The sequence below is a fragment of the Motacilla alba genome, chromosome 4 (assembly GCF_015832195.1).
Source record: "Motacilla alba alba isolate MOTALB_02 chromosome 4, Motacilla_alba_V1.0_pri, whole genome shotgun sequence".
In the NCBI taxonomy this organism is placed as follows: Eukaryota; Metazoa; Chordata; class Aves; order Passeriformes; family Motacillidae; genus Motacilla; species Motacilla alba.
The window spans coordinates 60,670,342-60,698,260 of NC_052019.1; the positions used below are offsets into that span (position 1 = coordinate 60,670,342).

At 37.3% G+C, this 27,919-nt stretch overlaps 2 protein-coding genes across 9 annotated transcripts in view; one reads left to right on the forward strand and one right to left on the reverse strand.

Moving 5' to 3' along the window:
• On the forward strand, window positions 1-25,693 carry CLGN (calmegin). Of its 5 annotated transcripts, none has more exons than XM_038135491.1 (16): window positions 1-324; window positions 4,538-4,708; window positions 5,480-5,550; window positions 7,305-7,363; window positions 9,385-9,526; window positions 9,722-9,803; window positions 10,566-10,758; window positions 12,576-12,765; window positions 13,337-13,450; window positions 14,022-14,178; window positions 15,053-15,268; window positions 16,640-16,759; window positions 16,937-17,075; window positions 18,929-19,009; window positions 21,115-21,218; window positions 22,217-22,299. In XM_038135491.1, exons 2-16 carry the CDS (start codon window positions 4,547-4,549, stop codon window positions 22,247-22,249), a joined length of 1,863 nt encoding a protein of 620 aa, XP_037991419.1. In that variant the 5' UTR covers window positions 1-324; window positions 4,538-4,546; the 3' UTR covers window positions 22,250-22,299. The 5 variants fall into 5 exon arrangements, with proteins under 5 accessions (XP_037991419.1, XP_037991420.1, XP_037991421.1 ...); XM_038135490.1 differs by lacking the exon at window positions 22,217-22,299 and adding an exon at window positions 22,777-25,693 and having other exon boundaries at window positions 2-271; XM_038135489.1 differs by lacking the exon at window positions 22,217-22,299 and adding an exon at window positions 22,777-25,693 and having other exon boundaries at window positions 3-324.
• The window catches only part of SCOC (short coiled-coil protein), a 12,601-nt gene continuing 10,253 nt past the window's right edge, over window positions 25,572-27,919 (reverse strand). For 3 of the 4 annotated variants that reach the window (XM_038135494.1, XM_038135496.1, XM_038135497.1), the window contains exon 4: window positions 25,572-27,846. In XM_038135494.1, the coding sequence (XP_037991422.1) occupies window positions 27,704-27,846 (143 nt within the window). In that variant the 3' untranslated portion in view covers window positions 25,572-27,703. The remainder of the gene's footprint in view (window positions 27,847-27,919) is intronic. The other variant, XM_038135495.1, reaches the window with a different exon arrangement.

The following is a 27,919-nucleotide window of genomic DNA, read 5'->3' on the forward strand; positions in this document are numbered from 1 at the left end:
CGGCTGCGCTCGACTGTGCCGGGCCGCGCGCGCAGCGCCGTGATTGGCCGGCGCGGCGCGGCACGAGCTGCGGCACGAGCTGCGGCACCTGCTCCCGCATCCCCGGGAGCGGCGGGGGCGCCGTGCGCGTGCGCGGCCGGGAATGCGCCGGGACGAGCGGCCGGGCCCGGCTCCGGCTCCCGCCGCCGGTAACCGCCCGTCGCGGGCCGGGCAGCGCCGGGACCGTCGCCGGTAAACGCCCGCCGTGAGAGGAGCGGCGTCGCGGTGCTTGGTAACCAGGCCGGGGGAGGCGGCGGCCGCCTAGCCCCGCCGTGGCGGCGGGAGGTGCGTGCGGATCCCGGGTGGCGCGGTGAGGGGGTGGTGGCTACCCTGCTCCGCCTCGCTCTCCTCAGTCCCCGGTGGGCGGCGGCGCCGCCGGCTCGCCCTTGACTCCCGACGGCGGCGGAGCCCGTGGTGGGATGGGGGAACTGGGTGGAGGCGCCGCCGGGGAGCGTTCGGGAGCTCGGCCCCTTACCCGAGGCGGGCAGGAGAAGCGCGGCGTCGCGACCTTCGTTCTCCTTTCGAGGTTTCCCAAAAAGCGGGTTCGTGTTGGCTGCTGACAGAACACCGGGTGGCCGTTTGACCCTGAAGTCTATTTTTTAAAATTGGGAAATGAGGTCTTGTTGAAGGTTTTAGTCGAGCTCGGTCTAGCAACAAAATATCTCGAGGCGCCTGCGGGAGTGCGGCATTGTGGCTGGAGTACCTGCTGAACTTCACGTTCGGCATCCATTCCAGCACGGGGTGCTTAATCACGTTAGGGATGGGAGGCAGGTACAGTTTTCACACCCAATAAAGGAAAAATTTAAAGTTGTGTAGGAATTCCTGCATGCATTTCATGGAGCAGTTAGAGCTGGGTATTGTCTTATGTCAGGTTGGTGCCAATGTAGCAGAGTGGGGGAGGAATAAAGCGGCTCATGGTTACAGATGGAGGAAGGGGTGTGTGAAAAAATCCTCCACTTTTCGTGGCCCGGAGGGGAATTGATATTTGGCCCTATGAAAAGCCCATGTGATGATACTGCATGCAGGAGCTTTGGACTTGGGAGTGAGAACAGCTGTCCTATTCCCTTTCTGCTTGAGAATCCAGAACTCTGAGAGTTACATGGAAAAGGCATGACTGTTTTTAAAGTAAAAAAAACCTTAGGAATCCAAAAATCCTTATCACTTACTTAGTTCTGCAGCCAGTGGAATAATGATGCCACTAACTTAACGGCATGTACACAATACGCAGAAGACCATGGTACAGAGGTACGAAGGTGGACACATTTGCACCATGCAACCCAAATCAAATCATTCGGGTGGGAAGGAACACCGGGAGGTCTCTCCTGACCTGCTGCTAACAACAGGGACAGCCCTGAGGCTGGTCCAGCTTGCTTAGAGATTTTTTTCTGGACTGTCTTGGAAAACCCCAAGGACTGAGACTAGGCAGCTTGTACCGCTGCTTACCTCGTGGGGAAATACATTCTGATATCCAATCAGAATATGTTTACAGCTTCTGCTGTTGTCTTTTATAAGTACTAGTCTGTGTCTCAGAAAAAGCAGCTTGTTACTTTAGGTGCAATATTCTGCTGATGTTGCAGCACTGTTGCTGGTCCCTAGAGCATGCTTTGCAATAGTTCTGCTGGCTTAAATGTCCTGCTGATGTGGAGCTGTGCTGTGGTTACCCACGGCAAAAAGTGACCAAGCTATGCAAAATGTACGTTTAAAATTACAGGTCTGAACTTAGATACATTGACAAGACTGCTAGTAAATATGTTTGGTGTTTTGTGAGAGCCATAGGCTCTTCTAATTTGCTTTGTTCTGCTGAGGAAATTACAACAGTGGGAATCCTTTTGGCTTATTTTAATTGCCACCTTGAAAATAGAGTAAGAAGAGTTTCTCATAAGTCTTCGTGTGTTAATTATGAAAGTTCAGTAGTTTTAAAGATAATTAAATGTGTAGTGTGAAGTTCTGTTTTGAGACCAGAAACTCATTGGCTTAGTTGACAGATTTATTTTATATTTTAAGACTTCAGTGTGGCAGAGTTCACAAAAGTGAAAGATGTCATGGGCTGGTTAAAACCATCTTTGCCTGGCAGTTGAGTGATAATTGCAATTTGTCTTGATAACATATTGCAGCATTTCTGGGATTATCTTCTCTTCTTTTAGGAAGAAGTAAGAGATATAATTGAAAGCTGAAAGCAATTAGGAAGTCCTAGGTAGGATCAGGGAGTAGTGATAAGATTCAATGGGAACAAAGTGAAAGCATCACAAATTTTGGGAGCTGTTTGGAAAGGTGAGTACTAGTGTGTCTTCTTGAATGCCCATGTTAGTCTGTGTATGGAACAGAAGGGAATGGGGCTAATTATAGTAAAATTTCAGCTACGTAAGTGAAAAGCATTTTGGATCATACACAAACACACCTGAAATGTACTGGAAAAGAAAGTTGTACCCCTCGTTCTGCTTTAGGAGAAGCAGAGACCATGTGCATGACAAACTATCGAAGGTAAGGTAGGCAAGCTGTATGCTAAAAATGGAAGTCTGATACTTGGTTAATATTTGACACTTTAGCTAGGAGCTAAGGAGCCCAGAAGATTGATATGGAATTATTTGAGTGCTTGTCCTAATATGATGGTTAAGGAACAAGAAAAGAGGTTGGTAAAACTGATATTCCTCAGACAAAGGTGTTCAATAATACAGTGTAAGATTAAACGTTCACCTGTGATAAACTCAGTTACTTTAAATCTTCAGGGCAAGATTATTTTAAGTTCTAGAACTGCTAAGGAGGTCTATGAATTAACAATATCTCTAGTTTTAACCTCAAAATAAAAAAAAACAGTCAAATACAAAACACTAGTAAAATTTGCAGATGCTATTGAAATGTATCACCTGAAAAAAAGAGGGAAGTACAGACTCATCATCTTCAAACGAGCTTGTAAAGTCCCACAAAGAATGGCAGGAATTGTGGATAGCAGTGGGGAAGAAAAAAAGAATGGTAATATGATTAATGTAGTTTTGTGGAAAATAGATGTTAGTCCCAAAAAAAAGAGGCTTTTGATTATTTCCTAGTATTGACATAGTACTGGTGTGTGAAACATTTCTTTTTGGTAATCCTGTGGTTTATGTATATCCTGGCTCTAAATATAATCAGTGCACTTAATATTAAATTAATAGATCATAAAAGAAATAAAGCCTTGATACTGTTTGATCTCTATATGTGTTGCTTGATAAAACTTAAAAGGTGTTAAAAATTAATGATGAAGTAATTATCGGTGCAGTTAAAATGTTTGAATTGCTTACCAAATTTGATAAAGCCAGGAAGAAAGAAAGAAAGAGACTCACACTTTCAATATAAGGTGGTATCTATAATTGCTGGGATATTTAGAGTTGTAGTGGTAAACAGTTTAATCTCTAAGGAGTGATGATGTAACTGACAGGGTGGCTGCTCTCTCAGGTGCAAAAGGTACTTCAGCACCAGAGCTTTTAGTATCACTAGTATTGGCTACAAGTAATGCAAGGCTTGAAAATGTCTTAAAATAGCAAAATAAATACCAGCATTTATTTAAGGTTACTGTGAGTATAAATTAGTAAGAAACAAGCGATAAATACCTGTGCAGAGGTGTCCAGAATCTGTCTTCATTCTGTTTACAAATTCAGACAAAAATAATTTCAAAAAACCACATTTTTTTGCAAGACCTTTGAGGAAACTTGCATAGGCATTTTTGACACTGCACTTGCGCAGACCACTGGCTACTCTAATGTGAAATTGGATTTGTATGTCTTCCAGATGTGAAGCAAAAAATACTGGGCAACAATAATTTCACTGCAGATTAGATTGAGAGGCCGGGTATTGACATTTTGATTGAGTATTGACATTCATACTTACACAGACTAAAGTTCTTCAGGTTTCCCTGAAATTAGGAAGGTATTTGCCTTTAAGCTTAAACTCTTGCTCTACCTAACTTAAACTTGAAAACTACTAGGTATCTAATGCTTTCTTTTGGCACCTAGAGCTGGAGCCAATATGCACTCTGCACTCATCTAAACATAGTCATTGGAAGTAGGGGCAAATACAAATGCAGTTCTGGCAGTGGATAATAATAGATTCTAAATCTATAATTTAATTTTTCCTAATGAAAGGGATGTTACTTCTTGCTGCATTGTAGAGACTGATTCAATTTAATTACTTGTTCAGATTGTTTATGAATGAGACAAATAAAAGAAGTCTTGCTTATTTCTTAAAAAGCATACATATTGCAGTCAGATTCTTGCTAGATTTGGCAAGGTAAAGGAACAGGCTACAGGCACTTCCGTATGGGAAAGAGTCTGAGTCAGGGCTCAGTAATAATAAAAATTTTAATAAGGAAATTAGGCTGTTATAGTGACAACACTTTTTGATAGTTTTTTCTCATTATTTTAATGGGTTTTTTTCTCTCTTCTAGATAAAGTCTGGGGTAAAATTGAAATAGTATTGATAATGTCATTGAAATTATATTTAAATTCTGAAACTTTCAATTCTTCAGATAACCAAGATGCACTTCCAGTGGGACTGGCTGTGCGTGGGTGTCCTGATAATTAGCTCAGTGACTGCAGGAATTGAAAACAAAGAAAATCTGGATGCAGATGTTGAAGTGGAGAATTTTGACAAGCAGTCCCAAGAAGCTGATGTTGACAGAGATAAATCTTCTCTAGAGGTAAGGTTACAGAAGTCTTCAGTTCAAGCTGGTTAAATACAAGATGCATAGTTATAACTAGAGCAAGTAAATCTGCATTTGACAACTGAGTGGGTCTCAAATGTGGCAGTCTGAGTTTTTCACTTGCTATGTGTGACATACAGGGCAAACTTAATGAATGAATCTCTTATGCCCATGTGTAAAGTCTCCTGCCTGTGGTCAATAGTCACAAAAAAGGTTTTTCTTCAATCTAGATACAGAACCTTTTGTTGCAACTGCTAACATGCCACTTCTAAAGAAGTAAATGGAAAGCACCTTGGTCTCACTGAGACCTTGGCTTCAGACCAGCTTCTTGACTTCATCAGTCACAGCTGCCTTTTGACACTGTCTTTATTACCAGAAAATCTGTATGCTATTCTTCAACATAGATGTAGGCAATAGATGGGAAAACAGAAGAATGGGAAACATAAAGAAAGGAACAGGGAGGAAGCAGATTTGGTGCAGGTTCAGAAAAATTTTGGGGGTTTTGTTTAACAGAAGATGTAACAAAGCTTTAGTTATGGACTTTGAACAGAGGAAGCAACTTTTAAAATTCAGAGACGTGAAACTACTCACTGTTGGAGGGATGCACACAAACTATCGAAATGTGTTGGGGGGAGAAGTGGTTTGTGCTGCTAGGTATTTCTAATGAACAGTATCTGTTGGTTTGCCTGGGTGGCTTACTTCTGGAGATAGGAGAGTGTATTTCAATTGTAATTTATGTTGGGATGTGTATCTGTACATATCTCTTAGGTTGTGTACCAGACTCCAAAGCCAACTGGGGAAGTGTATTTTACAGAAACCTTTGATGATGGATTGTCGGGGTAAGTTTATGTCTTAAAATGATAAACTACTTTCAGCAGTTTAACTTACAGTGGCAGGACTTATTTTGTATTCATTTTTCTGCTACTATCTTTATAAAATTTATTTTTATGGGGATTAGAATTGTGAAGACTATTAATGCTTGCTCCAAATACATCATAATGTTAAGCTGAACACTTAACATTTCAGATATATTACTTTTCGGTGTGTGTTTTAAGGAAGCTTTCAATAAACTCTGGGTTTGTGGACATTAAGAAAAATAATATAAAGATTTAGCCAGTTGGGTTTAACTAGCTGAGAGGTGAAATGCCATTACATTTTGGTAGCAAACTCTTTCTTTTCATGTGATCTTAGGTATGTGTCAGTTCTAAATGTTAAGTGCAAAAGCAGCACCTGTGATGACAGAAAAAAAATATTAGAAGAGGTGATAATGATTGTTAAAAAACCAAACCAACCACTGAAAACCTTGATTAATAGATGGAAAGATTTAACAGGGGTACTTGAATTATATAATTCATCCAAGCTTCTAGCTTTTTTGAGAACTGTTCGAAGATTAGTTTGTCTTCCTACTAAATCTAATGTTCAGAGTTTTAGCTACAATGCTTGGGATTTTTTTGGTCTAGCTTAGCATAATTTACATAAGACTAAGGAGTATGGAAGAAAGATTTATGAGAAAGTAAGAATCATGCTGCCTTTCTTCCCTGAAGTGTGGAAAAGAGTATATATAAATTGACTAGGTAAGAATAGAGTAGATTTTTTGAGAATGGGCCTTGAAAATTTTTCACATGACTTGTAGAGATATTTTATGTTCTCACTGGTCTCTCTCCTGTAGGCCAAGGATCTAGTTTGCTACTTACACTGTGAAGGTTTTCCAGCATCTCTGATAACAGTGAACAAATGTGACTGCAATTCAAGCAGAAAAGAGGAAGTATTCATCCCTGAATCACTCCATGCAGAGGATAGTTCAGAAAGAATAACAACAGTTATTTCCAGAATAAATTGTTAGAATGTATTGTTGTGGCTGATACAATAAAGAGTTTAGCAACACTATTGGCTTAAGATATTCCTGTGCATGGCTCCAGATGGAACTGCTGTATGGCCAGATGAGGGTGGACTGCCCTTTTATTTTTTTCCCTTTCCAGAGGAACATTTTGTGTGGAGACTGTGCATATCTTGTGATACCCTTAATGAGATAGCCAAGTTTGCCTTGCTTATAGAATCGAGGAGATCAGAAGTGTGTTTGCCCTGTTGGATCTCCTGTGTGCCGTACTCTTGGAATCTTGCATTTGTCACTTACCATTCCCTTTTGTCCTCTGCTGTGTGTGTGTACTGTTACTGTCAGATAAAGTTAAGATTAATTTGGCTGATTTCTTTTTCTTTTCTGTCGAAAGGTGGTATTTCCTTGAAACTTGCTATTTTCAGTGCATTTTTTACATTAAATGCATATTACATTCTGCCAAACTGAACTTGTATATAAACCTGAAGTTTATTCAGAATTAAATAATTCAGGAATTTAATTACTTTAGACTTTTAATTGTCCATTTACATTTTTAGGAAGGATTTTGAAATGCTGTATTAGACTACTCTCCTTTAATTTTTCTTTGCATATTCTTTAACTACATGCAGTTCCATGATGCTGATTAAAAATCAGTATTACAGGTTCACAGCCTAGAAGCAAAAGCTTTTTTTCCTTTTGTTTGTTAAATAATACAGCTTTGCCTAGATAGATCAATGACCAGTATAGTTTTTATTTTAGGTGGGTGTTGTCTGTAACTCTGAAAGAAGACATGGATGATAATGTTGCTAAATATGATGGTAAGCAACTTTAATGTTTACCTCCACTATGTAGTTTGTGATATTCCGTTTCTTTTTGAGAAATAGCTACTAATTCTTTGAGAAATAACATAGAACTTGTCTTTGAATGTCTAGATGGCATAGGTCAAAAATGTTAGTTTGTGTAATGACTGTTATCCTGAAACTGAGATGTGAAATGTTGCTCATTGGGTTACTTAATGTGAAGATAACTTTTTTTTTTTGTCATTCCAACAATATACTGCCATGGATGATACCATAATATACCCTTTGGAAACTGAATATTTGATACTGTTTGTTTATGAGTGCTGTTTCTTTAGAACTGTCTTCTCTGAAATCCTGTGAGATTTACCACTTCAATTTCAGTTGTTAAATGGTTTTCTAAAGCATTGTGTTCCATTTTGCTCCATCTGTCCTACTACTGATTCATGGATTGGTCTCCTGGTATAGCCTCTGAAACAAGAAAGTTAAAACTGCTTTTTTTTAAAATACCTTTTCAGATTGCCTGTGCTTGAATGTAGGGCTCTTCAGTGGTTCTTGTACAGTTTAGTCTTAGAGAAGCCAAAAGCAAATTTGGAAAGCAATAATGAAAACATTGTACTGATGGTTTAATCGTTGCAGTTTGCGTTTGTGATTTCCTAGTCTAGAATTGGCTGCTTAAAATTTTGACAGATGCCTGATCTGTGGCAATGATTTTGCAATCTTGAGTTTTATTTCATTCAAGAGGGAGTGGGGAGAAGAGAAAAAGTTTCTACTGCAACAGAGAAGTATTTGCTACTGTTCTTATGTCAAATGAAATCAATTATGTTAATAAAAAGTGGTAAGCAAGCATAACTTGCAGAACAGAGTAGAACTGATGATTCTAAATTTAGAGGTTACCAAAAATAATTGGTAAAATTAAGAAGTTGCAGAGGAGATAGCTGCACAGATGAGGTGCTATGAGAAATGAGGTCTCTCTGATTACTTGGATTCATATTAGATAAAAAATTGTCTTATTTCTTGAAGTCAGAAAATTCAACATTTAATGAAGTCTGTGATAAAGACACATTTTTTGAACTGCTTTCCAATTCTTTTTTTCCAGTCTTGTTTTGCCTTGCGTTATTGTTTGGCCTTAGTTTCCAGGAAGGAACACTATTGAAGAGGATAGAATTCTCCTCCTTCCTGTCTGTGAGGCTAGAAGAAGCTAGGAATTTGTTATTGATTTGCATATCTGCCCTTCCTTAACAGCTTTCACTAATCACACTTCTGCTGAATAAAAGTAAATCACTGTTTCATTTGCTCATCACAATTTATGAATCTTCTCTAAAGTACATGCTGAGGAACTCCTGATGTTTTCTTCTTTTTTTACATTGACACAGGCATTCTTCAAAATTACAGTGGATTGTAAGCATAGGGTGTTTAGTGCTGTGTTCTTTCCTGGAAAAAAAAACCCAGTGAATCTTGTCCTGTTAATCTCTGAGAAAATGTAACTTCCCTTTTGGAAGTTCTTTGGATATTGGACTTGTGTTTATTTATGCCAAACTTGGAGAATGTGTAAATATAAAATCTTCTATTTTCAAAGCTGTAGGCTTGTTTTGGACCAAATCTGATAATTCCTGGAAAGATTTTGGGGAGGAGGAGGGAGGTTCATCTATCCTGTGATTAGATTTGACTCAAGAGATTATAATTTTATGTAAGCAGAAAGAAGTAATGATGCAGGTCTTTAGCTTTACACAATGCTTTGTGACTAATGCTTTTATGTGATGATGGTAGAAGTAAATCTAAAATTTGGAGAAATATTTTGTTCTTCTAGCCATTGTAGGATACCACAACCCAAAGATACAGATCTACAGTAAGAAAGTTTAGTTACAGATTTTTGCAAATTTGAGAACAACAAGAAATAACATCTTTGACATCTGATTCCAACATTTCTGCCCTGCTTTGGCAGCTAGTCTTTATTGTTGCTAGCTCTTTGCTTTCAGCAAGGCTGTGATTTCTTTATTCACACTGCATTTTATCAAAGACTTTGTGCATGTGTGTTTTAGGAAGATGGGAAGTAGAAGAGCTGAAGGAAAACGCAGTGCCTGGAGACAGAGGATTAGTGTTAAAATCAGTGGCAAAGTATCATGCAATATCAGCAATGCTAACAAAAGCATTTGTTTTTGATGATAAACCTTTGATTGTTCAGTAAGTAATCCTTCAGATTTTTTACTTGATGTTTATTAGTAAGTTAAAACATTTTGGTTACATAGATGTGTTTTGACAGTAGGTACTAATATGCAGTCTTAATATATTCATAATTAAAACTGCACATTAGCAGTTAATTCATATTTTTCTGATACTTTTCTGATAGAATGTTTTTGTCACTTCCTCTTTGCCCAGATACGAAGTGAATTTTCAAAAAGGCATTGACTGTGGTGGTGCATATATTAAACTTCTCTCCAGTAGCAATGACTTGAATCTGGTATGTCCTCTTGCTTAATATTTGCTATCAGTTGTTCATTTGAGGGACAGCTTGGTTCTGCATGGGTGGAGTCTGATATGCAGGACAGAGGACTTTTGTGTATGTTTACATTTACGTTATGTTGTGTACGTTTTGTGTACTTTCTGTATTAATAGAAGCCATAGGATCTTAACTCATAACTTGTGAAACAATTTTACTGATGAGCACATGCATGTTACTGTGTATTCCAAATACAGAAAATATAAATAGTTCAGAGATACTGACATAACTGTGTAATGCAACATACTCTGAAGGAGAATAACTATATCTGATATTTTCAGGGTTGTTTGTTGCTGTTAAGTACTTAATGTGGAGAGAAAAAGGTACTTATAAAATACTGGATATTAATATCCTGGGGTTTATCTTTATTGGAAAATAAAATTGTTATGAAGAACAGTAACTAGTTCCCTCCATCTTTTAGTGTAATGTTTGCAGAGGGAGAGAGATACTTGGGTGTTTTGATTTGTAACAGGCATTCCTACTTAAGATAAGGATAAAGTCTAAATATATAAATGTATTCATCTTCCCTGAAGAGACTGAGAGTTAGTCCATTCCCTAGAAACAGAGAAATCCAGAGGACTGTTGAATTCCTTTCATGATTTATCCTACCACTTTTCATTAACCTTTTAGAAATAGGTAACTATGCTCTATGAAAAAGAAGTAGCAAAAGTGACATAATAAAATGTCCTGTATAACACATGCTCAGCTTTCTTGCTTCTACAGGAATACTTTTTTGACAAAACACCTTACACTATTATGTTTGGACCAGATAAATGTGGAGAAGATTACAAACTACACTTTATCTTCAGACATAAGAATCCTAAAACTGGAGAATATGATGAAAAACATGCTGAGCGTCCTGATGTAGACCTAAAAAAATTCTATTTGGACAAGAAGACACATCTATATACTCTTGGTATTGTTCAATTCTTCAAAATGGAATTCCAATTCTTGTATTGGAGAGACTAAAAATATGGTTTTGTCTGCTGAAGCTTTGTAATTGAGTCTTTGTTTGTTTGTAATAGCTTGTTAATTCTGAGTGGTGGTTGCTTAATGATTTGGGTTAAATGGTTTAATGATAGAACTTAACTGCAGGACATAAAAGTAGCTTTCAGATGCTACTGTTTAATATTCAGCTACAGAAAAAATTTACCAGCCCTGACTAGCCTTTACTAATAAATGCCTTCATTAATTATTATAATTAAACTATTTTTACTGGGAAATATATTAAAATGTACAACTTCCCAATATTCTGGGAAGGTGTCAGAGTTCAGAGGAATTCAATTAAATCTGTAGCATGCCACACACCACTCTTTTCCACATGTTAAGAGTTCACACCAACCACTGCATCTGAAGCAGAGTGCACAAACAGGTCAGTGAATGAGTATGGGCTGGTTTTAATTCATGTGACATCTCTTCTTGTACCAGTGAACTGTTCAGAGAAATAAAAGTTAAGTTAATTTTTATCCCCTTTTTCTAACTTCTGAGGAAGAACAGCAGTCAGAGAAGGGGCTCATCTGTGGCATGCTGCAAATCCAGCCAAATTGACTGTACTTAGGAACTTCCACTGAATAGTAATAACAGAAGGCATGTTCAAGTGCTGTGCCGTGGGAAAATTTAGTGGTTTCTAAAATAGATTGCTGTAGTATGCCACAGCAAACTTGCACTTTTAGCTAATGGGATTCTCATAATAATAAAGGAATGCATGCATTCCTGTATTTGGATTGTTTGTTAGAAATTATGAATCAAGGTACTTAAACTTGAATTGCATTTATTCTGTTATAGTTGTTCAAACAGACTCCATAGAGCTGTGTGGTTCCAATGCATTTATGTGACTGATAACAGGAGTTTAAAAATTAGTTCTTTGTGTTTTATCTAAACATGACCTAGGGGTTTCATTTTTGCATTTATGGATATTTTAATGCTGTTGAAAATTTCAGGCCATCATTAGATATTATCAAACTGTTACAAGATTGTTACTGTGGTTTTCTTAACCTGTTTTTAGAAAACTATCGTAAAAGTGAAAAAGTAATTACTTTTACTTAGTAATCTTCATTATGTTAAATGGACAGTTGAATCTGCTATTTAACCAGTGAGCACATTTATAAGTGCTTATTAGAAATAGATCTGGATGCATCTGGCCACCGAGTCTGACAGTGCCCAGTTCTTGACCTTGGCTTCTCAGTTATTCTCTCACACTTGCTAACATCCAGTAAATTCTCTTCAAATGTCTAAGCATCTGCAGTGTGGCATTTGAGGAAAATGGCTGCTAGAGGTACCTGATAAAAAATGCTGCTTTGATCCTTCTGCTGTATTACTGGTACAGTTCTTGTGTTCCCATCCTTTCAAGTGTGAGATTGTAATTTAGTAGCAGAGATGCCTTTTGGGACAGAGATTCTTCTTTCACTGTCTGTGCTTTTGAAGTAAAACCACAGAATTTTGGCAAGTTGGTAGGTTTTTCAAAAACCTCTTAGAATGTGTTTGGATGGGTTTCAGCAATTGAATTTTCTTCAAGTTTAATCTTTGGGGGCCTGGTGCTGCTCATACATCCCCTCAAGGGCAATATTTTGTGTCCAGATCCAGTGCCTGAGTGAGGAGTCTGTCTCCTCTGCTAGTGAGCATCCTGTTTGCTGTTATTTAACAGAGTCTGTGCTTATTCTATAGCTTTGGTTAAGTATATCTGTAAAATTTAATGGCTGCCTTATTTCTTCAATATAAATTTCTTCAATTTAGTGCTAAAACCAGATGATACATTTGAAATATTAATCGACCAAACAGTTGTCAGTAAAGGAAGTCTTCTTGAGAATATGATTCCTCCAGTAAATCCTTCCAAAGAAATAGAGGATCCTACTGATAAGAAGCCTGATGACTGGGATGAGAGACCAAAAATACCTGATCCAAATGCTGTCAAACCAGATGACTGGTAAGAACATTTTAATTTTTACAATGTCTTTTGCATACAGGTTATTTACTTGAAAGATTTGACTAGTTTTATTTTGGGGTTTGCTAATGACAATTGGAATACTTTTCACTAAAAGCACTGAAGTTTGGAAACATACTTGTGATGGGCATAAGGAGGCACATAAAATCATTATTTGCTGATTTTGTGCCCTGCATGGTTGCAGATAGTAACTAAGGTTGCTACACATGAATAAGTTTTTTCTACCATATAGTCCTAATGTACAATGAATTTCTACTTGTGTGTGAACTACTTATGGCAACTCAGGAAGAGTAGGGAAGCCTCAGTGGGAAAACCTGACTGACAACTGCCACTTGATACCAGCAATTTGTGGACTAAATACCACTATAAAACAATGTAAATATAATCCAGATAGTTATAAGCAGATAATTATATGTGTAATGCTCATGATCAGTGAATCTAATTCTGTTGTGTTTTTGAAAATCATCCCTTTCATGCCAGTTGTAATCCTCTGAACAGAACATTGGTCCAAAGTCAGGCTGCTGTATTTTCTAACATAAGTCTGTAATTGAAGGGATGAAGATGAGCCTGCCAAAATAGAAGATCCTGATGCTGTTAAGCCTGAGGGGTGGCTTGATGATGAACCACAGTATGTTCCAGACCCTAATGCAAAAAAACCAAAGGACTGGTAAGTGCAGACTGGTCATGTGTTCTGTAGATAAGACTGTTCTCTGTTGCAGACTATTAGTTGTGGAAGTCAGTCCATATCTCATTGTCTTTTGAGGTAGTAAGTTGCAATGTGTAAGATATGGCCAAGTATTTGTTGGTGTGGGGGACTGCTTCCATAAAAACATGAACTTGTCCTTGCCTTTTGTTTTCTGAAGATATATAAGTAAAAACAGATTATGAAGGTCCCCTTTGAAAGAATTTGCTACAGTTTAAGTTGATAACTTGAAATCATAATGTCAGTCTCAAAGGGACCTCTAAACATCCTGGGTAGAAGTCTTTCAAGCTGTCTGCAGAGGCAGGAATGTAATTGAAGTCAGTCATGCTGTGGTAGTTATAAACATGTGACCTTTAAGTAAAAAGGTGTAGCACTCCTTTAAAAAAAGTGTTTATACTGTTGGGTAAAGTTCTTTGAGCTGGTCAGAGTTCTGATGTTGTTATAACAATACACATAGACCCTAACTTCAGACTGCCAGTGTTTGACACCTGGCTGATCTTGAAGCAGTTGTTTGTAATTTTTTTTTTCTCTGTAGGGATGAAGAAATGGATGGGGAGTGGGAAGCCCCTCAGATCCGTAATGCAAAATGTGAGACTGCACCTGGTTGTGGAGAGTGGGTGCGTCCCATGAAGAATAACCCAAAATATAAAGGAAAATGGAGAGCACCTATGATAGATAATCCTAACTATCAGGTAATAGCCAAATTGTTGGTCATGGCTAAAAGATATAGAGTTCAGCAGAGCAAGCAAGTCAAAGTAGTATATTTACTGAGGCTTTCCTGCAGTATATTTATGTTTTAGAATAAGTCTGAATACCCTCATTAATTTGAGATTTTTTTGCTTTTAATTTGCTTTTTTTTTTCTTTGAAGTATACTGTGAAACAATAATGCTTCTTGTATTAAAACAATTTAGCTGTTTAAAGTTGCCTTTTGTACAATTTTCATTGATACCATTTATTTAGTATGGTCTTCAGAATTGTATTCTCAATTACACTAGGGTTTTAAATGTGAATCTTTTGAATTAGTTTTTTTTTTAATATTAACAAATGAAGCCTTTCAGTAAGCAGATTGCCATACTAGATCAATTTTAGAGGAAGCTTCAATTTTGGATAATTAAAGTCCCCTCCTCCCCTCCAAATATAAGAGGTAATCAGCTGGATAGTAAAGAGAGTTACTTTGTATTAGTTATGGGAGTACTTGAAACTGATGTCTCAGAGGGTAAGATCCTAAACAGGTTTGCAAACAGAATTTGGCTCCAATTTGCACAGGTACCATAAGGCTGATTTTTCCTTTCCTAAATTTTTTTCTAACACTTCTGGTAAGAGTCAGTTATTACTGTAACCTCTGCAGTAAAAAAGAAAAAAATTACTAAGGAGGTCTGTCCTAAGCCATAAAATTGAGACCCATCTGCTAAAATCCTACAGACTATTTCCAGTTCTGTTTTAGATAGGTGAAACTCTACTGCTTGTTTTTTTAAATAAAAGTTCTTATTATTTTGAAATCACTTTCAGAAGTTGTTCTTTTGGTGAGCTATAGGTAACATGATTACGTTTGTTTCCATTAACAGGGAATCTGGAGCCCTCGGAAAATACCAAACCCAGACTATTTTGAAGATCTTCACCCATTCAAGATGACTGCTATCAGTGCTATTGGTTTAGAGCTCTGGTCTATGACATCTGATATCTACTTTGATAACTTCATCATATGTTCAGAAAAAGAAGTAGCAGATCGCTGGGCAGCAGATAGCTGGGGCTTGAAGAAATTAGTAGCAAGTGCTAATGAGGTATAAACTTTATTATGTTCTTGATAGTAGAAAGTAGTAGGGAAGTTGTGCTGTTGGAAGAATTTTCTGTCCATGCTGACACAGTATTAATTTGTCTGTAGTTAATAATTTTTCTGAGTAACTCTAATAGGTTTTCTGTCTTGTAGTTTGGCTTTTTACCTTTCCCACATTAATATTTTCTTGAGGTTAAAAGGGTACTGCATTTTACTTAAAAACCTAGTAAGAAATAGACTTCCTGTGAAGCCTTCTGCTGTTCACATTAATATTAGACATTCAGTACCTGACAGCAAGTGAAAGAATGATGGCTGAGTTACTTATATTCAAAGACTTACCCTCCTGTCCCTCGCCCCCTATTTTTCCCTATGGTTATATCCATGGTATATATTCTTTTGATGCTTCCCTCCCATGAGGAATGAATAGTCTAGTGTTTATTTCTGTTCAATAATTTTAGGCCTTTGGCAGTTTAGGTGTGTGTTTCTATATGTGCATCCACATTTTGTTTGTGTACTGCACTTTGACAACCTTCCTCTCTCCTTCCCTATGCTGTGGGATGGATCTGCCGTGCCATATGGGATCATGGGTCCTGCCTGCACTCCTGTTTCTGTTTAACAGTCCTCTGTTCTTTTTGATTAAATGGCAACAGCAGGCTACTGTTCTGGGGGAGAAACGATGGGTTGGTGGCAAATATGGCCAACTCCTTATAGCTGCTGTTTATCACAGTGAGCAAGCAGCAGCAGCATATCTGTCCAGCAAGCAGAAAAGCTGTCTCTTCGCACAACCTTGTTTGGGTTTATGTCTGAACCGGTTCCATACCTGTACACACAATGGCAAAAAAAATTCCTTTGAGTCCCCTTGTTCCACTGTGCCTCTCAAACTTCCTTAGTTGCTGATGTTCCTCTTACAGAAATGCACCAGGCACTTGCCTAAGTGTCTCTATAAGTCAGAGCTGTACTGGGAGGACAGTGTACCAGCATTGCTCCTCAGGAACTGCTGCCGTCAGGCTTCAGGGTGCTTTAGGAGCTTTCAGCTGAGTTGGTACATGTGCAGGAAAAATAAGAGTAGCTAGGAAGGGTGTTAAGTGTGAGGTTGCCAAGACTCCAAATATTACTTTACAAAGTTGAGTTGTGGCTGGTCTGGTATGTTTGGAGTTCTGCTTTATTCCTTCTTGCTCAACACCTGCCACTTATTTGCAGTTTGTAGAGTTGTTGCTTTACTAGTCTTGAAATACAATATTGCTTTAGTCATTAAAAAGCAAAGGTAAAGAAGGATTTTGGAGAATATAAATGCATACAGTACACTCCATAAACTTATTAAAGTGTAGAGAGGGATACAAATGCAATTCTTTTAATTTTTTTTTTTTTTTAAACACAGCCTGGTATGTTTAGTCAATTGGTGACTGCTGCAGAAGAACACCCATGGCTCTGGGTTCTTTACATCTTGACTTTAGCTCTCCCTGTTGGTCTAAGTGTATTATTCTGCTGGCCAGGAAAGGTTAGTGAAATTTACTATATTTTTATTTGTTTTTATTCTTAATACTTGATTTGGAAACTCTTGAGCATCTGTGCAACAATGTGCCCTTTTAATATGCCATTGGTATTACTTAGCTTACAGTGCCTGATTAATTCTTAATTGGAGTTGAAATATAAATAGATTTTTAATTTGTTGTAGAAATCAGATGAATATACTGACTTCAAAAAGCCTGATGTATCTAAGCAAATTACAAAGGGAAAACTAAAAGAAGAGACAGAGGAGTTTGAAGATGATGAGCTAGAAGAGGAAAAAGAAAATGAAGATACTGATGAAGATGGTAAGATGAGTAAGACTGTGTCAGCTTGCAGTTTGGTTAAAGACATTAATAGAACTAGTTCATGGATTGCATTGCAAATAATTACAACCTGTTTCCTTAGACCATGTGAAATGTGCCTTGCTCTGAGCCTTTTTTCGTCTTTGGTAATTTCCAGTGAGTGGCATCCCATGGCTTATAGGTCTGATAAATATAAGCAGAAAGTAAGGCTCTACTCAGCATTTCTTCACTTTCAAGAAATGAACATGCTTCCAACACTATTTTTTTATGTTTGTAGACAGTGATACATATGTTGTCCCTTCTAAATATTTCATATATTAAACACATTTGATTTATTCAGATACAAGTACCTGAAGCAGTTAAAAGTCACTTTATTCTTTAAAATGTGTCTGGAATAGCTTTAAGTCTCTAACATAAATCTGCTTACACCTCTCTGGGAGTGTTATACCATTCTGTTGGTCACTGATTTGAGTTAATTGTGTTAAAATTTGAAAATACAATAGGCTTGAAATACTGAAGTCTGCAGCTTCCTTTATGTTGCTTTTTAGCAACCTACTGCATGCCTGCAGAGGTGTGTCCTACTGTCCAGGGGAGAAATGAATGACTCAGTAGGTTGAGCTGTACTCCAGCATCCAAGGATAAAATCATCCCATGTTACTGTACCAAAGATTACTGTCTACTACTCAGCTATAGCTTTGAGGTGCTGTTAGGATTTCCCTGTGTCTCTATAATGAATACAAACCAAAGCACCTCACTTCCAATCCATTATCTTGATTTTGATGAGAAAATTTTTAGCTTCAGAACTTTGCAAGATTCTGCCTCTTATTTCACTCTTCCTTCACTCAAAGAAAGAGACAAGGGACTGGCATGGATAATTAGAGACATAGCAGACAATTCATGTTTTGTTGGGGTTTTTGTCTTGGTACTGACATCACTTTGTATTACTGACTGAAATTTCGTGGGGTTTGTCTGTCTTTGCACCATGTTCCATGAGTGAAGGTGGCTTCTGTCTGTACTACTTAAAAGTTCACTCGCCATCAGCAGTTCCCATGCCATTACTGATGGAATTGAGTACATACTAGGCACAGTGCCTGCCACACCAAACTTAGTCCATTTCCCTTGCAATTGGAGAGCCTTACCAAGGCACTTAATTATTCTAGTTTTGCTACATACATTCTTTACTTCAGCTTAAGTTATAGGAACATGATTTCAGTATTTTATCTTCTTACATTTTCCTTTTGATCTTACTCAACTTGACCTGTTCTTTGCTCCTGAATTACAGACTCTGTTTTATTCTACCCTGTCTTGATACAAATCATAGTTTGTACATAATATGCTGCAGTTGCAAGGCTGCCATTCCTCAGTTCCAATATTCAGTTAAATTATTTAACTACAGCACATCGCTTAATAAATAATACCTTAAAATGTGTGTTTCAATGTTAGAAATAAGGCACGGGCAATTGGAGAGGAACATTGTTCAGCTCCTACAGCTTTCTTAAATTGTACTTGGAGCAGCTGTTCATGGTGTTGCAAAGGTAGGTTCTATTTTAGACCCTACTTTTAGTTACTAAACAGAACACAGAGTAAAACTAACCTATCTTGCTTCTGTATGACTAATCCAGGATTTTCAACTAAATTCTAGGCTTCAGAGGAAAGGATTACACTTTGCTGTCATATGACTTCATTGTTTCTTGCTTTAAGAAAAATTGCTTAGCTTCCCTCAGCTTCCTGCCACTTTTTACACTTGCAGGTTGAAACTTTGCCTTTTTTTTTTCTATTGCTCTTTTGCCTCTTTGTGTCAGAAAGCATTAGAGAATTTGTCTTCTGCCTCCTTTTCCTGATTCTTTTTGCAACAGAGAGAAGAGAAATGGAGGAGACAAAAAGAGAACTTAAAAAGGATAATACAAAGAAGATGGGAAGGGAGGCTCCTGTTTCAGGTACTGGGAAAGGGAAGCAGTTTGGTCCAGGACTTGCAAGTGTGTCTCTCCTATCTGTTTTCATCCCTCAGCTTCCTTGTTGATGGTAGAACTTCAAGCTGGTGGATGCCAGCTTCCATCAGGTCCAGATGCAAGTTTCCTCTGAGATTTCTCTCTATGGTATCCATAGTCATAAATATTTTCTACTGGTGTCTTTGTCTCCTTATGATTTTTATGGTTCCTTCATAGTCATTATCTCCTCCTTTGTTTTTTTTGGAGTTGAAGGCAATGGGGTTTTGAGCTGTGGAATACTGAGTGACTCAAAATCCACATTTTATCATGGGACCATTTAAAAAAGAAAGAAAAAGGAAGTGGAGCACAACAGCAAATTTTAGAAACACTTGGCGATTTCTTTAACACCAGCGACAATGAGTTGCTGGCAGAGTACTTTTTGAAGGGCATTGTCCATGCGATGTTTTATTTTGTTCTGTGTTAATTTTTATGGCATTGTCTATTTGTCTGCTTTGTCTCCTTGCTTTCCTTGACCTGTAGAAAGATATTGCAGGAAGTAAAAGAATGTAGCCACACAGTGGAATTTCAGGGGCACAGTCTGAACCTTATTTGTCAAGTTCTAAATTTATTTATATAAAATAATGCTTAAATTACTATATGGTTAAATTTAAAATAATAATTTTAAATAGTATAGTTTTCCAGTTCTGGGTTCTGCAGCTTCTGATATCTGAAGTATTTTTTCTTTAGGTTTTTTTTCCCCTCTATTGAAATTTGTACCTATGGGAGGAGCTGGATTTGCATCATTTATTGTTTCAAATCTCTTTATTAGAATATGATCAAAGGCTTTGTGAATTTCTGCCAAGCTCTTCTACTAAGGGTTTATTTTTAGGACTGAAATCTTTGTCTGCATCTTTCTTAAACATGATATTCATTATTTGGTCATATTTCTCCTTTTGATAATAGAAATAGAGACATAGTAGACATGAATCAGGTATACTGCCATATGGCAAAACTAACTTCTTAGTTCATAACAATTAGTGATGCTCTGTTTGGCTCAATTTATAGCTATATTGCAGCCAAAGTTCTTGGGACTTTTACAGTACTAAGATTTTACTTCCTCAATTTGAGACAGAAGTCTCAAATATTTTAACAAATTAGGTATTTCTCTATTTTCATCACCAAGAATCAGGAGAGTCTTGTCTGATACGTGACTGCATTCTTAATTTGGATGATGGATACTTTTGTTTCAGTTTAATTCAGCTGCAACAGTAAGAATCTGGTGTGGGTACAGATTTTTTTTTTAATTTATTTTTGTTTTTTTCCTATTTTTTCCACACCTAAGTGGTGCTTATGAGATGTGTGACCTGACAAGGACAGAATTGAGCACTACTTCACTGCTGTTTTTAAATAAGCCACTGGCAGACTGTAAAGTTGCAAAATGCTGATGAATATCCTTTCTGTCAGATTTAAGATTTGTTTACTCTTGACAGAAAGTATTATAAAGGGTAATGGTAGTGCAGTAGTAGTGCAAGCTGGACATACTTTGAGTGAACTAAGGGGAGTACAGTGTTTTGACTAGTTTCTGCATTTCAAAAATGCACAAGAAGGGTGGAAATAAAATGCTGCTTATCCCTCAAACAAAACAGTATGCCAGAAGAATCCCCTGCTGAAAAGGGGAAGTAGCCTTAGGATGTAGGTGTCTCCCATGCTTGGATGACTGATAACTGCAATATTTTACTTCCCCATCTAAGTCAGAATTTTTTCAGTTGTCCTGTTTTGAGCTCTGCTCTCAAAACTGTCCAATACAATAGCTAATTTTAAAGTAAAGCAAATCAAGTCCTTTAAGTCAGTAACAAGTCTGAAGACACTATGGGCTATTATGAAAAGAGGCAAAGTTGGAGCTGTTAAAATTGGCTATTAAATTGGGCAGTTATCACTTTCTACTAATTAATGAGAATTCTACTCTCTGTATCACTGAGATTTTTTTTTTGGTTGTTCTAAACAAACAGTTCATTCTAGGACTGAAATTGGCTTATTTTCCTTACTGGTATGTCTGGATATGGTGTGTTTGTAATATAGTTCTGTTTACGAAGTAAAATTAACTACTTCTGCAGAAGGTGAAGGTGGTGAAGATATTTATGATGATGAAGAAGAAAATGAAGTTCCAGATGGAAGTCAAGAAGGTGATAGGTCAAATAAATCTGATTCAGAAGATGAGGTAAGTTTGCATTTTTCCCTACTTTCTCCTTGCCATTGTCGGACATCGTACTTCTAACTAAGCTCAGTCACCTACAAGTGTTTTTCTTCTGTTGAGCCGTAAAACAAATTGTGAGGTAGAAATTTGCTTTCCTTTGAATTTGACACCTCAAATACTCTGCATAAATACAGGTATGGTATAGAAGTGGTTGGGCAGCTCCGTAAACATGAAATGTTTTTACAGGAGTATTAAATGAATTGCAAGTCTTGAAAATTTGGATGCTGTAGGAGATTGGTCAGTTTCCATTGTGCTTCTCAACTGATAGAACATGCTTACAACTGAATAGCCTTTTTCCAAGACCTAGAAAAACCTTAAGTTTTTCAGTTACATTTTGGGGTTTTTTATTCCAAAATAAGGTGTTAAGCAAAATGACAAACTGCATCTGCAGTTTTCATTTTTCTTGTGCAGATTAATCCAGTCAGCCAGATATTCTACAAAATTATTTTCATAAAATATCATTGTATAATGGCATTTGTGCTTTTCTTGTTTGTCAGCTACTCATTATTCCTTCATTTAGAAACTGCTAGTGTCTGAAACACTTCAGATCCACCCATTGATCATCTTGTGCTTGTCACTCCCTGAATGAGTCACTTTTCAGGTTAAGGAGATTGTTTAATGCAATGTTAACTCCTGTTCATGTAAAACTCTTCTAGGAAACTGTACCTTGCATGAGGTTGCGTTGTTTCAGCACAAAAAGTCTTTGTTAATTACCCCTTATTCTGTACTTTCTCTTGTTCCTGTAAGAAGTTTTCTTTTCCTTTTACATTTACCCAGCAATACAGTATCTGCTAAGATTCACATGACTCCTTGTGAAAGTCATAGCAAGCTCTGAATGTGTGTGTGGCATTACACAGTGTCACGGTGAGGCCATGGCTTGCTTTTCTCGGAGTGTTTCCAGCATGTAGGTGTTTCTGTTGTGAGTTGTCTGGAACAGTCATGTACCCCATGTCCTCACACAGGCTGGGCCACATTCTGTCAGCTGTTCTTTCTAAAGGAGGTGCCTGCCATTAAGTGATGCAGGAAAGTGAGGAAGCAATGCGTGGTATGAGAATGGATTTCACATTGGAAAGGCTTTTCCTGTGCTGCCGTAAGCCCGTTGCTTTTAAACTGGGAACACCGCATCTGATTTAAGGACAGTTTGCTCTATTTGTAGCTCTCCAAAGGGAACAGAAATGCATCTTAATTCAGAAGTGGAAATAAAATTAGCAAAAGGTGCTCTTTAAGGAAGTTGGTAAATTAATTTAAAAGTCACTGCTTTTGAACCAGCAAAGACATGGGCAAAAACAAATTTTTGATATCAGTTTAAACATACAGCTTTTCTTCTTTCTGAATATAGAAAAGTCTTCTACCCACTTTATTAATCATTACATTAGCAGTGTGGAAAAAATGTCCCATCACTTAAGTGCTGCATTTAATGATAAAATGACTGGGGAATTCAGGAAGACGAATAATGCAGCGTGCCAGTTTCAATAATTAAAATAAGTTTAAAATGTTAATGCTGAATTAATTTTTTTTCCAGAAGAAGGAAGCTGATGAAGGAATGGGAGATCGTCCACTGAAATCAGTACGCAAAAGAAGAGTACGAAAGGACTGATTTCTTTCTAGCTGGTGTTTGCAGGTCTAGAGACACTGACGGTAACTTTTGGTGTGCCACTTCAGTGGGCCTGGCAAATTCCTGAGCTTTGATGGGAAAAGGAGGGGCTCATTGCTGTTAAACTCCTATTTTAATTCTCTAGCCTCTTAAACCATCCCAAACTTCCTCAATTCCCTTTCTTTAAAGGATACATGCTATCTGTGAAGAGTTAGCTAATATTTCAAATTCAAAATAAAAGGGAAATTACAAGCTGACCAACTGATTTTTAGGTGAAGATTCTTAAGATTTGAAGTTTCTTAGAAATTAGTATTAGTTGGAGATAAACTTACTCTAAATATTTTTTTAAATAAATGCATTATAATACTTTTGTAGCTCTAGCACAAAATAAGCTGTTTACAGTTTTCAGCTTAAAGAAGATGGTAGGATAGATGTAGCATCTATACCAGTTCCCAGTGCTACGAGGAAAGGTGTTATTTTCTGTGCAAGGCTAAATGCAATAATTGTTTTTGTATGATGATTTTGTGCTAGCAACAATTTTTATTGTAAATTATTTATTTTAGTTGATCTTGTTACATGGGTGGTCACCTGTTCACTTTAGGCATTGGTTGCAGTAATTTATTTCCAAGATAGATTTTAAAATAGAATACAAGTGGTAATTGATGTGATTTGTTTTACTCTTGAATGCAGGTATCAAATCTGCAGGTCATATACAGATGATTTTTTCAAACTTTTATAGTTCTCATGTTCCAAACCAGAGTGGTATAACCTATTTATAGAATACTTGGTAAGTGTATATTGTCACCTGAAAATATTTATTAATTCTTGCTTAATATGAAATTTATTAATATAGATAAGAATTTTTGATGGATTAAGTTTTTTACGATGTGAGTAACTTGGGTATTCTCATAGTTTAAATAAACTGCTTATTGTAAAGAAAAATTGTTTCATTGAAGTTCAGCTGTATATTAAACAATAAAATTTCAGTCACCAGAAACCTCTTGCTGCTTGGCAGCTGCCTATAATAGTAGTAGAATGTGTAAATGCTAGCAATAGTAGTCATACATTACAAACTAAGTAGAAATACATCAATTCATAAGGAATCTAACATAGTGCCTGTCATAAAATTTGTCCTCTTTAAAAAGAAGTATTTTCACAGTAGATTCCATGGAAATCTCTTAAGAAATTAATCTAATGAAGAAGCCAGTGTCCTCAAATGCTTGTGGACAAACGCTTGTTTTGAAGTGTTCAAAAGTTAATTATATTTGACTTCTATTTAGTGTGAATTACATGGAAATGTCTCTAGGTTTTTGTTTAATATGGGGCTTTTTGCGTCTTTTTTTAAGTTAATTGCAAGTTCCCACCTCTTTATTTAGGGCCTCCATGCAAAAGGTAAGAAGTGAAGACTCCAGATTACTTCCTCAGCAATAAACAGAAGCTCTTACCAGTGTAGTATCCTGCTGACAACAGTTACTGTGAGCTGTTGGAGCTCACCTTTTAAATTAATTATATTATTTCAGCTCACCTTTTAAATGAATTATGTCTGAGTCTGATAGAAGTCCTTTGGAATTGTTACAGCATTTGGGTGTCCTGGGGGTCTGGTTTGTTTGTTTGTTTGCTTAGGGGTTTTGGAGGTTGTTTTTTTTTCTCTGATATGTGATAGTTACTCTAGTTACTATCCTTTCTTTGATATTTTTTAGTTATTCCAGGGATTGGTCACCCCATGGGGGATGCTCATTTTCCCTTAGGGTTTCGCATTTGAAGTTCCCATAAAGTCTTGATTGATGCCCTATCAGCTCTGATCACTTAGAATCTAGAGATAGCAAACATCCTTCTGCACATCAACTTACTTGGATCTAGGTTTATGCTGGTAATTAGAGCAGAAATACCAGAGATCTTGAGGACTTAAGGCTCTAGATGTTGACAGCCAGGCAAAAGGGCAACCCCTGTTCATTGATACAAAGCAACAGTGAGATTTCACACACTTCTTGTGCACTTGTCAATTTTTATCTGAACAGGTATTTCAGGAAACATGCTTCATCTTGCTAACATAGTTGCTTGAAAGATCTCTAAAATTAACAAAATAATGGTTTTTCAGTTCCAGCATGTCTTGCTATTAAAACTGTCAGTCATCTTTGGAACTCTGTAAGTAGCAAGACCTCTACAGCCTGCACTCCCTCTGACTATGATGTTGTAGCTTGGTAAAAGAGCTCTTACAGAGGATGCCAGATCCCAGACTGAACACTTTATATGCAGGGAAGGCCCTTTTATTTAGTTACAGTTGAAGCTGCTTTTCAGTTTTTATCTGTATTCATGAAGGCATGATGAAGTAATAATTCTGGGTTCTGTCTAATGTAAAGCTCACTAAAAGTGTGGAAAAAGTAACATTTCTAACTTGGCTTAGTGGTCTCCTACATGGAGAAGTCCAAGTTTTAATTTTTTACAACAGTGGATGCAGTCTACCAATCCTTTTACTTTAACAAGAAAAGAAAAGTAGACAGAAATTTAAAATTGATGGCTGAAAATAGCAAGTCAGTCAGGAACTGAAACTTTGTTAAAACTAGATTCATTAACTCAGGTTTAATCTCAATTACATTTGGTTTTCAGACAATTCTGCTATGTCAAAACCTTTAAGATGATTACTAACCCTACTGCTTTTTCACCTTTTGACTACAGGATAGCTATGAGAAGTTTTAGGGTTTACAAATGTTAAACCAAACTAATTGAGACAAATGAAACGTTTTTATTTGGTGTAAAGTCAGAAATACAACATCTTTAAAATGTTCATAAGTTAAATGAAGGCCACAGTAGTGGGAGGTAAGATGGCATGGAGATGAAATAACTGCTGCATACACACTGATGGATAAAATACCACTATCCAATCTACAGTACCAACCCATGATTTTAAAATTACTTTATATTGGGAACTGCTGAAGTCTAACAAGCGCATGCTGTGTTACCAGGTGATCTACAGTGCAGATGGAGATGGCAGTGACATGGCTTTAAAGCTACGATGGCTGTAATGCAATGCAATCTTCAGAAGTCAAGTGCTTGCTGTGATTTTTCTTCCTTTAATGCTCAAACTCCGGACTAGCCATGTGATCTACTCTACCTGCTAGCAATTCTTAGATTAATTTAGAGTTCCAGTAATGCGAGAAAGTAGTCCATAGAAAATTAGCATTAATTTTAGGTGTTGACAAGGACCCCATGACACAAATGGAATCATCCACTTTTATTCATTGGGTTTCTTGACTCAGACTTGAAAACAGCCCTCAAGACTGTACTATTAGTGCTTTGTTTGCAGTCTTTTGACTTTGTTTAGAGTCTCTTGACACCGGTGAGCATTGTACAACCATTTTAAATGGGGAGAAATGGGCAACCTCACCTTTGGGAGGGGGGAACCTCACAATGTCAACTTACACTTGAGACACAGCAGTACCTAGCTAAGAAACCTGGGATTTGAGAGGGATTTATTATTCTATTACACTGACTCATTCATACCATGCTTGAGAGAGATCCTTGAACTAGTGGTTTTCTTTTAAAAGGTCAAGTAAAATGGCTTCATTACTGAAGCAACAACTCAGTCCTAGCCAACATCCATAAGTAAGTCTGCAGTGCTGCTGTAGGGCAAGATGAAACAGATGCAACTAAGTACTGCTAAAATTTACATACTTGTTTGTATTTCATCTTCTGGTCTCCCTTAATACTGATTATGCTGGACATGCTACTTCTGTGGGAAGTGCTCAGACCCATCATCTGGGCTGAGCTCCCCTATAAAACCTCACATCTAAGACAGGAAAAGCCAGCACCTTGACACCAGGCACTGCCCACAGCAGCAGTTTTGAGAGGCAGAATCCACCTTTATTCCACAGCATCCTGCTTTAGATGTTTCTATGCAGTGCCTCAAGAAGCACTTTGCAAGTGTAGGCTGTGAGGCAGGAAAACAGCTGCTCTGAGGCCTGAAGCAAAGACAAGTTTGGCACTGCAGGAAGAAAGTACAAGGCAGGAAGGAAGAGACTTGTTCTCAGTTCCTCACTGCACACTGTTCATGAGCATGAGGAGCATTGCTGACCTCTTCTTGCCAAGTTTATCATTCAGGTGTTTACTTAACTTTTCATCACACAACAGAAGAGCTTCAGGAAGATGGTACATTGTGATGATGTGCCTGGGCATTCTTCAGGGAAATGGGAAAGTAGCAATGGTTTCAAGTGTACATATTACCTCTGACACTGCATCAGTTTGGTATTTCCCTAATAAGTTGCTTATCCTTGTTGCTCCTCTTACCTTCCCCCTTCCCAAAAACATCTGAGGTGTTTTTCTGTAAGTAAGCTCTGCAAACAATACTGTTCCTACTTCACAGAAATGCATAACTGGTTTTATAGGTTTTTGTTTTGTTTCACAGAACTATGAACAGTACTACTCAGTAAACATATCTCAAGTGCAAAAAACTGATGCAATAAACTCTGAATATTTTTATCAAATGGGGTTTCAACACAATATTGTAACACAATATAGTCAAGAAATCTACCCTAAGACCTCAGAGTACCAACAGACCTTTGTTTAACCTGACAAACTAATCTTCTTTTTAACAAGATATGGTCATTTTTAAAACAAATACAAAAATTTTGCAATTATCTACACTACATTAGCACATTGCTCAATCTTAATACACAATCTTTTGTTTCCTCTTCATGATAATGCTCTTAATTCCATTTATTATCAAAGTCTATAATCTTTGAGAATCCAGTAAGCCACAAACGAAAGTATTTTAGCTTATGTAGCCTATGCCAGTTAGAACAAAACAAAACAAATAAAACCCAGCAGCAATACAATGACATAATCTGTGAGTCAACCCTTACTTCCTTTTGCTTTTTGTGTCAGTTGTTTGGAAAACACTAGATGCTGACATCAGATTTTCTATATACTGTCCAAGAACTTGATTTTCTGATTTCAGTTTCAAGTTTTCTTCCTTAACAGCATCTACTCGTGCTGAGAGATCTGTGAAGGTGATATTATAAGAAGAATATTAGATTCTATTGCATACAATAATGAATATGTTCTACGGGCCTAC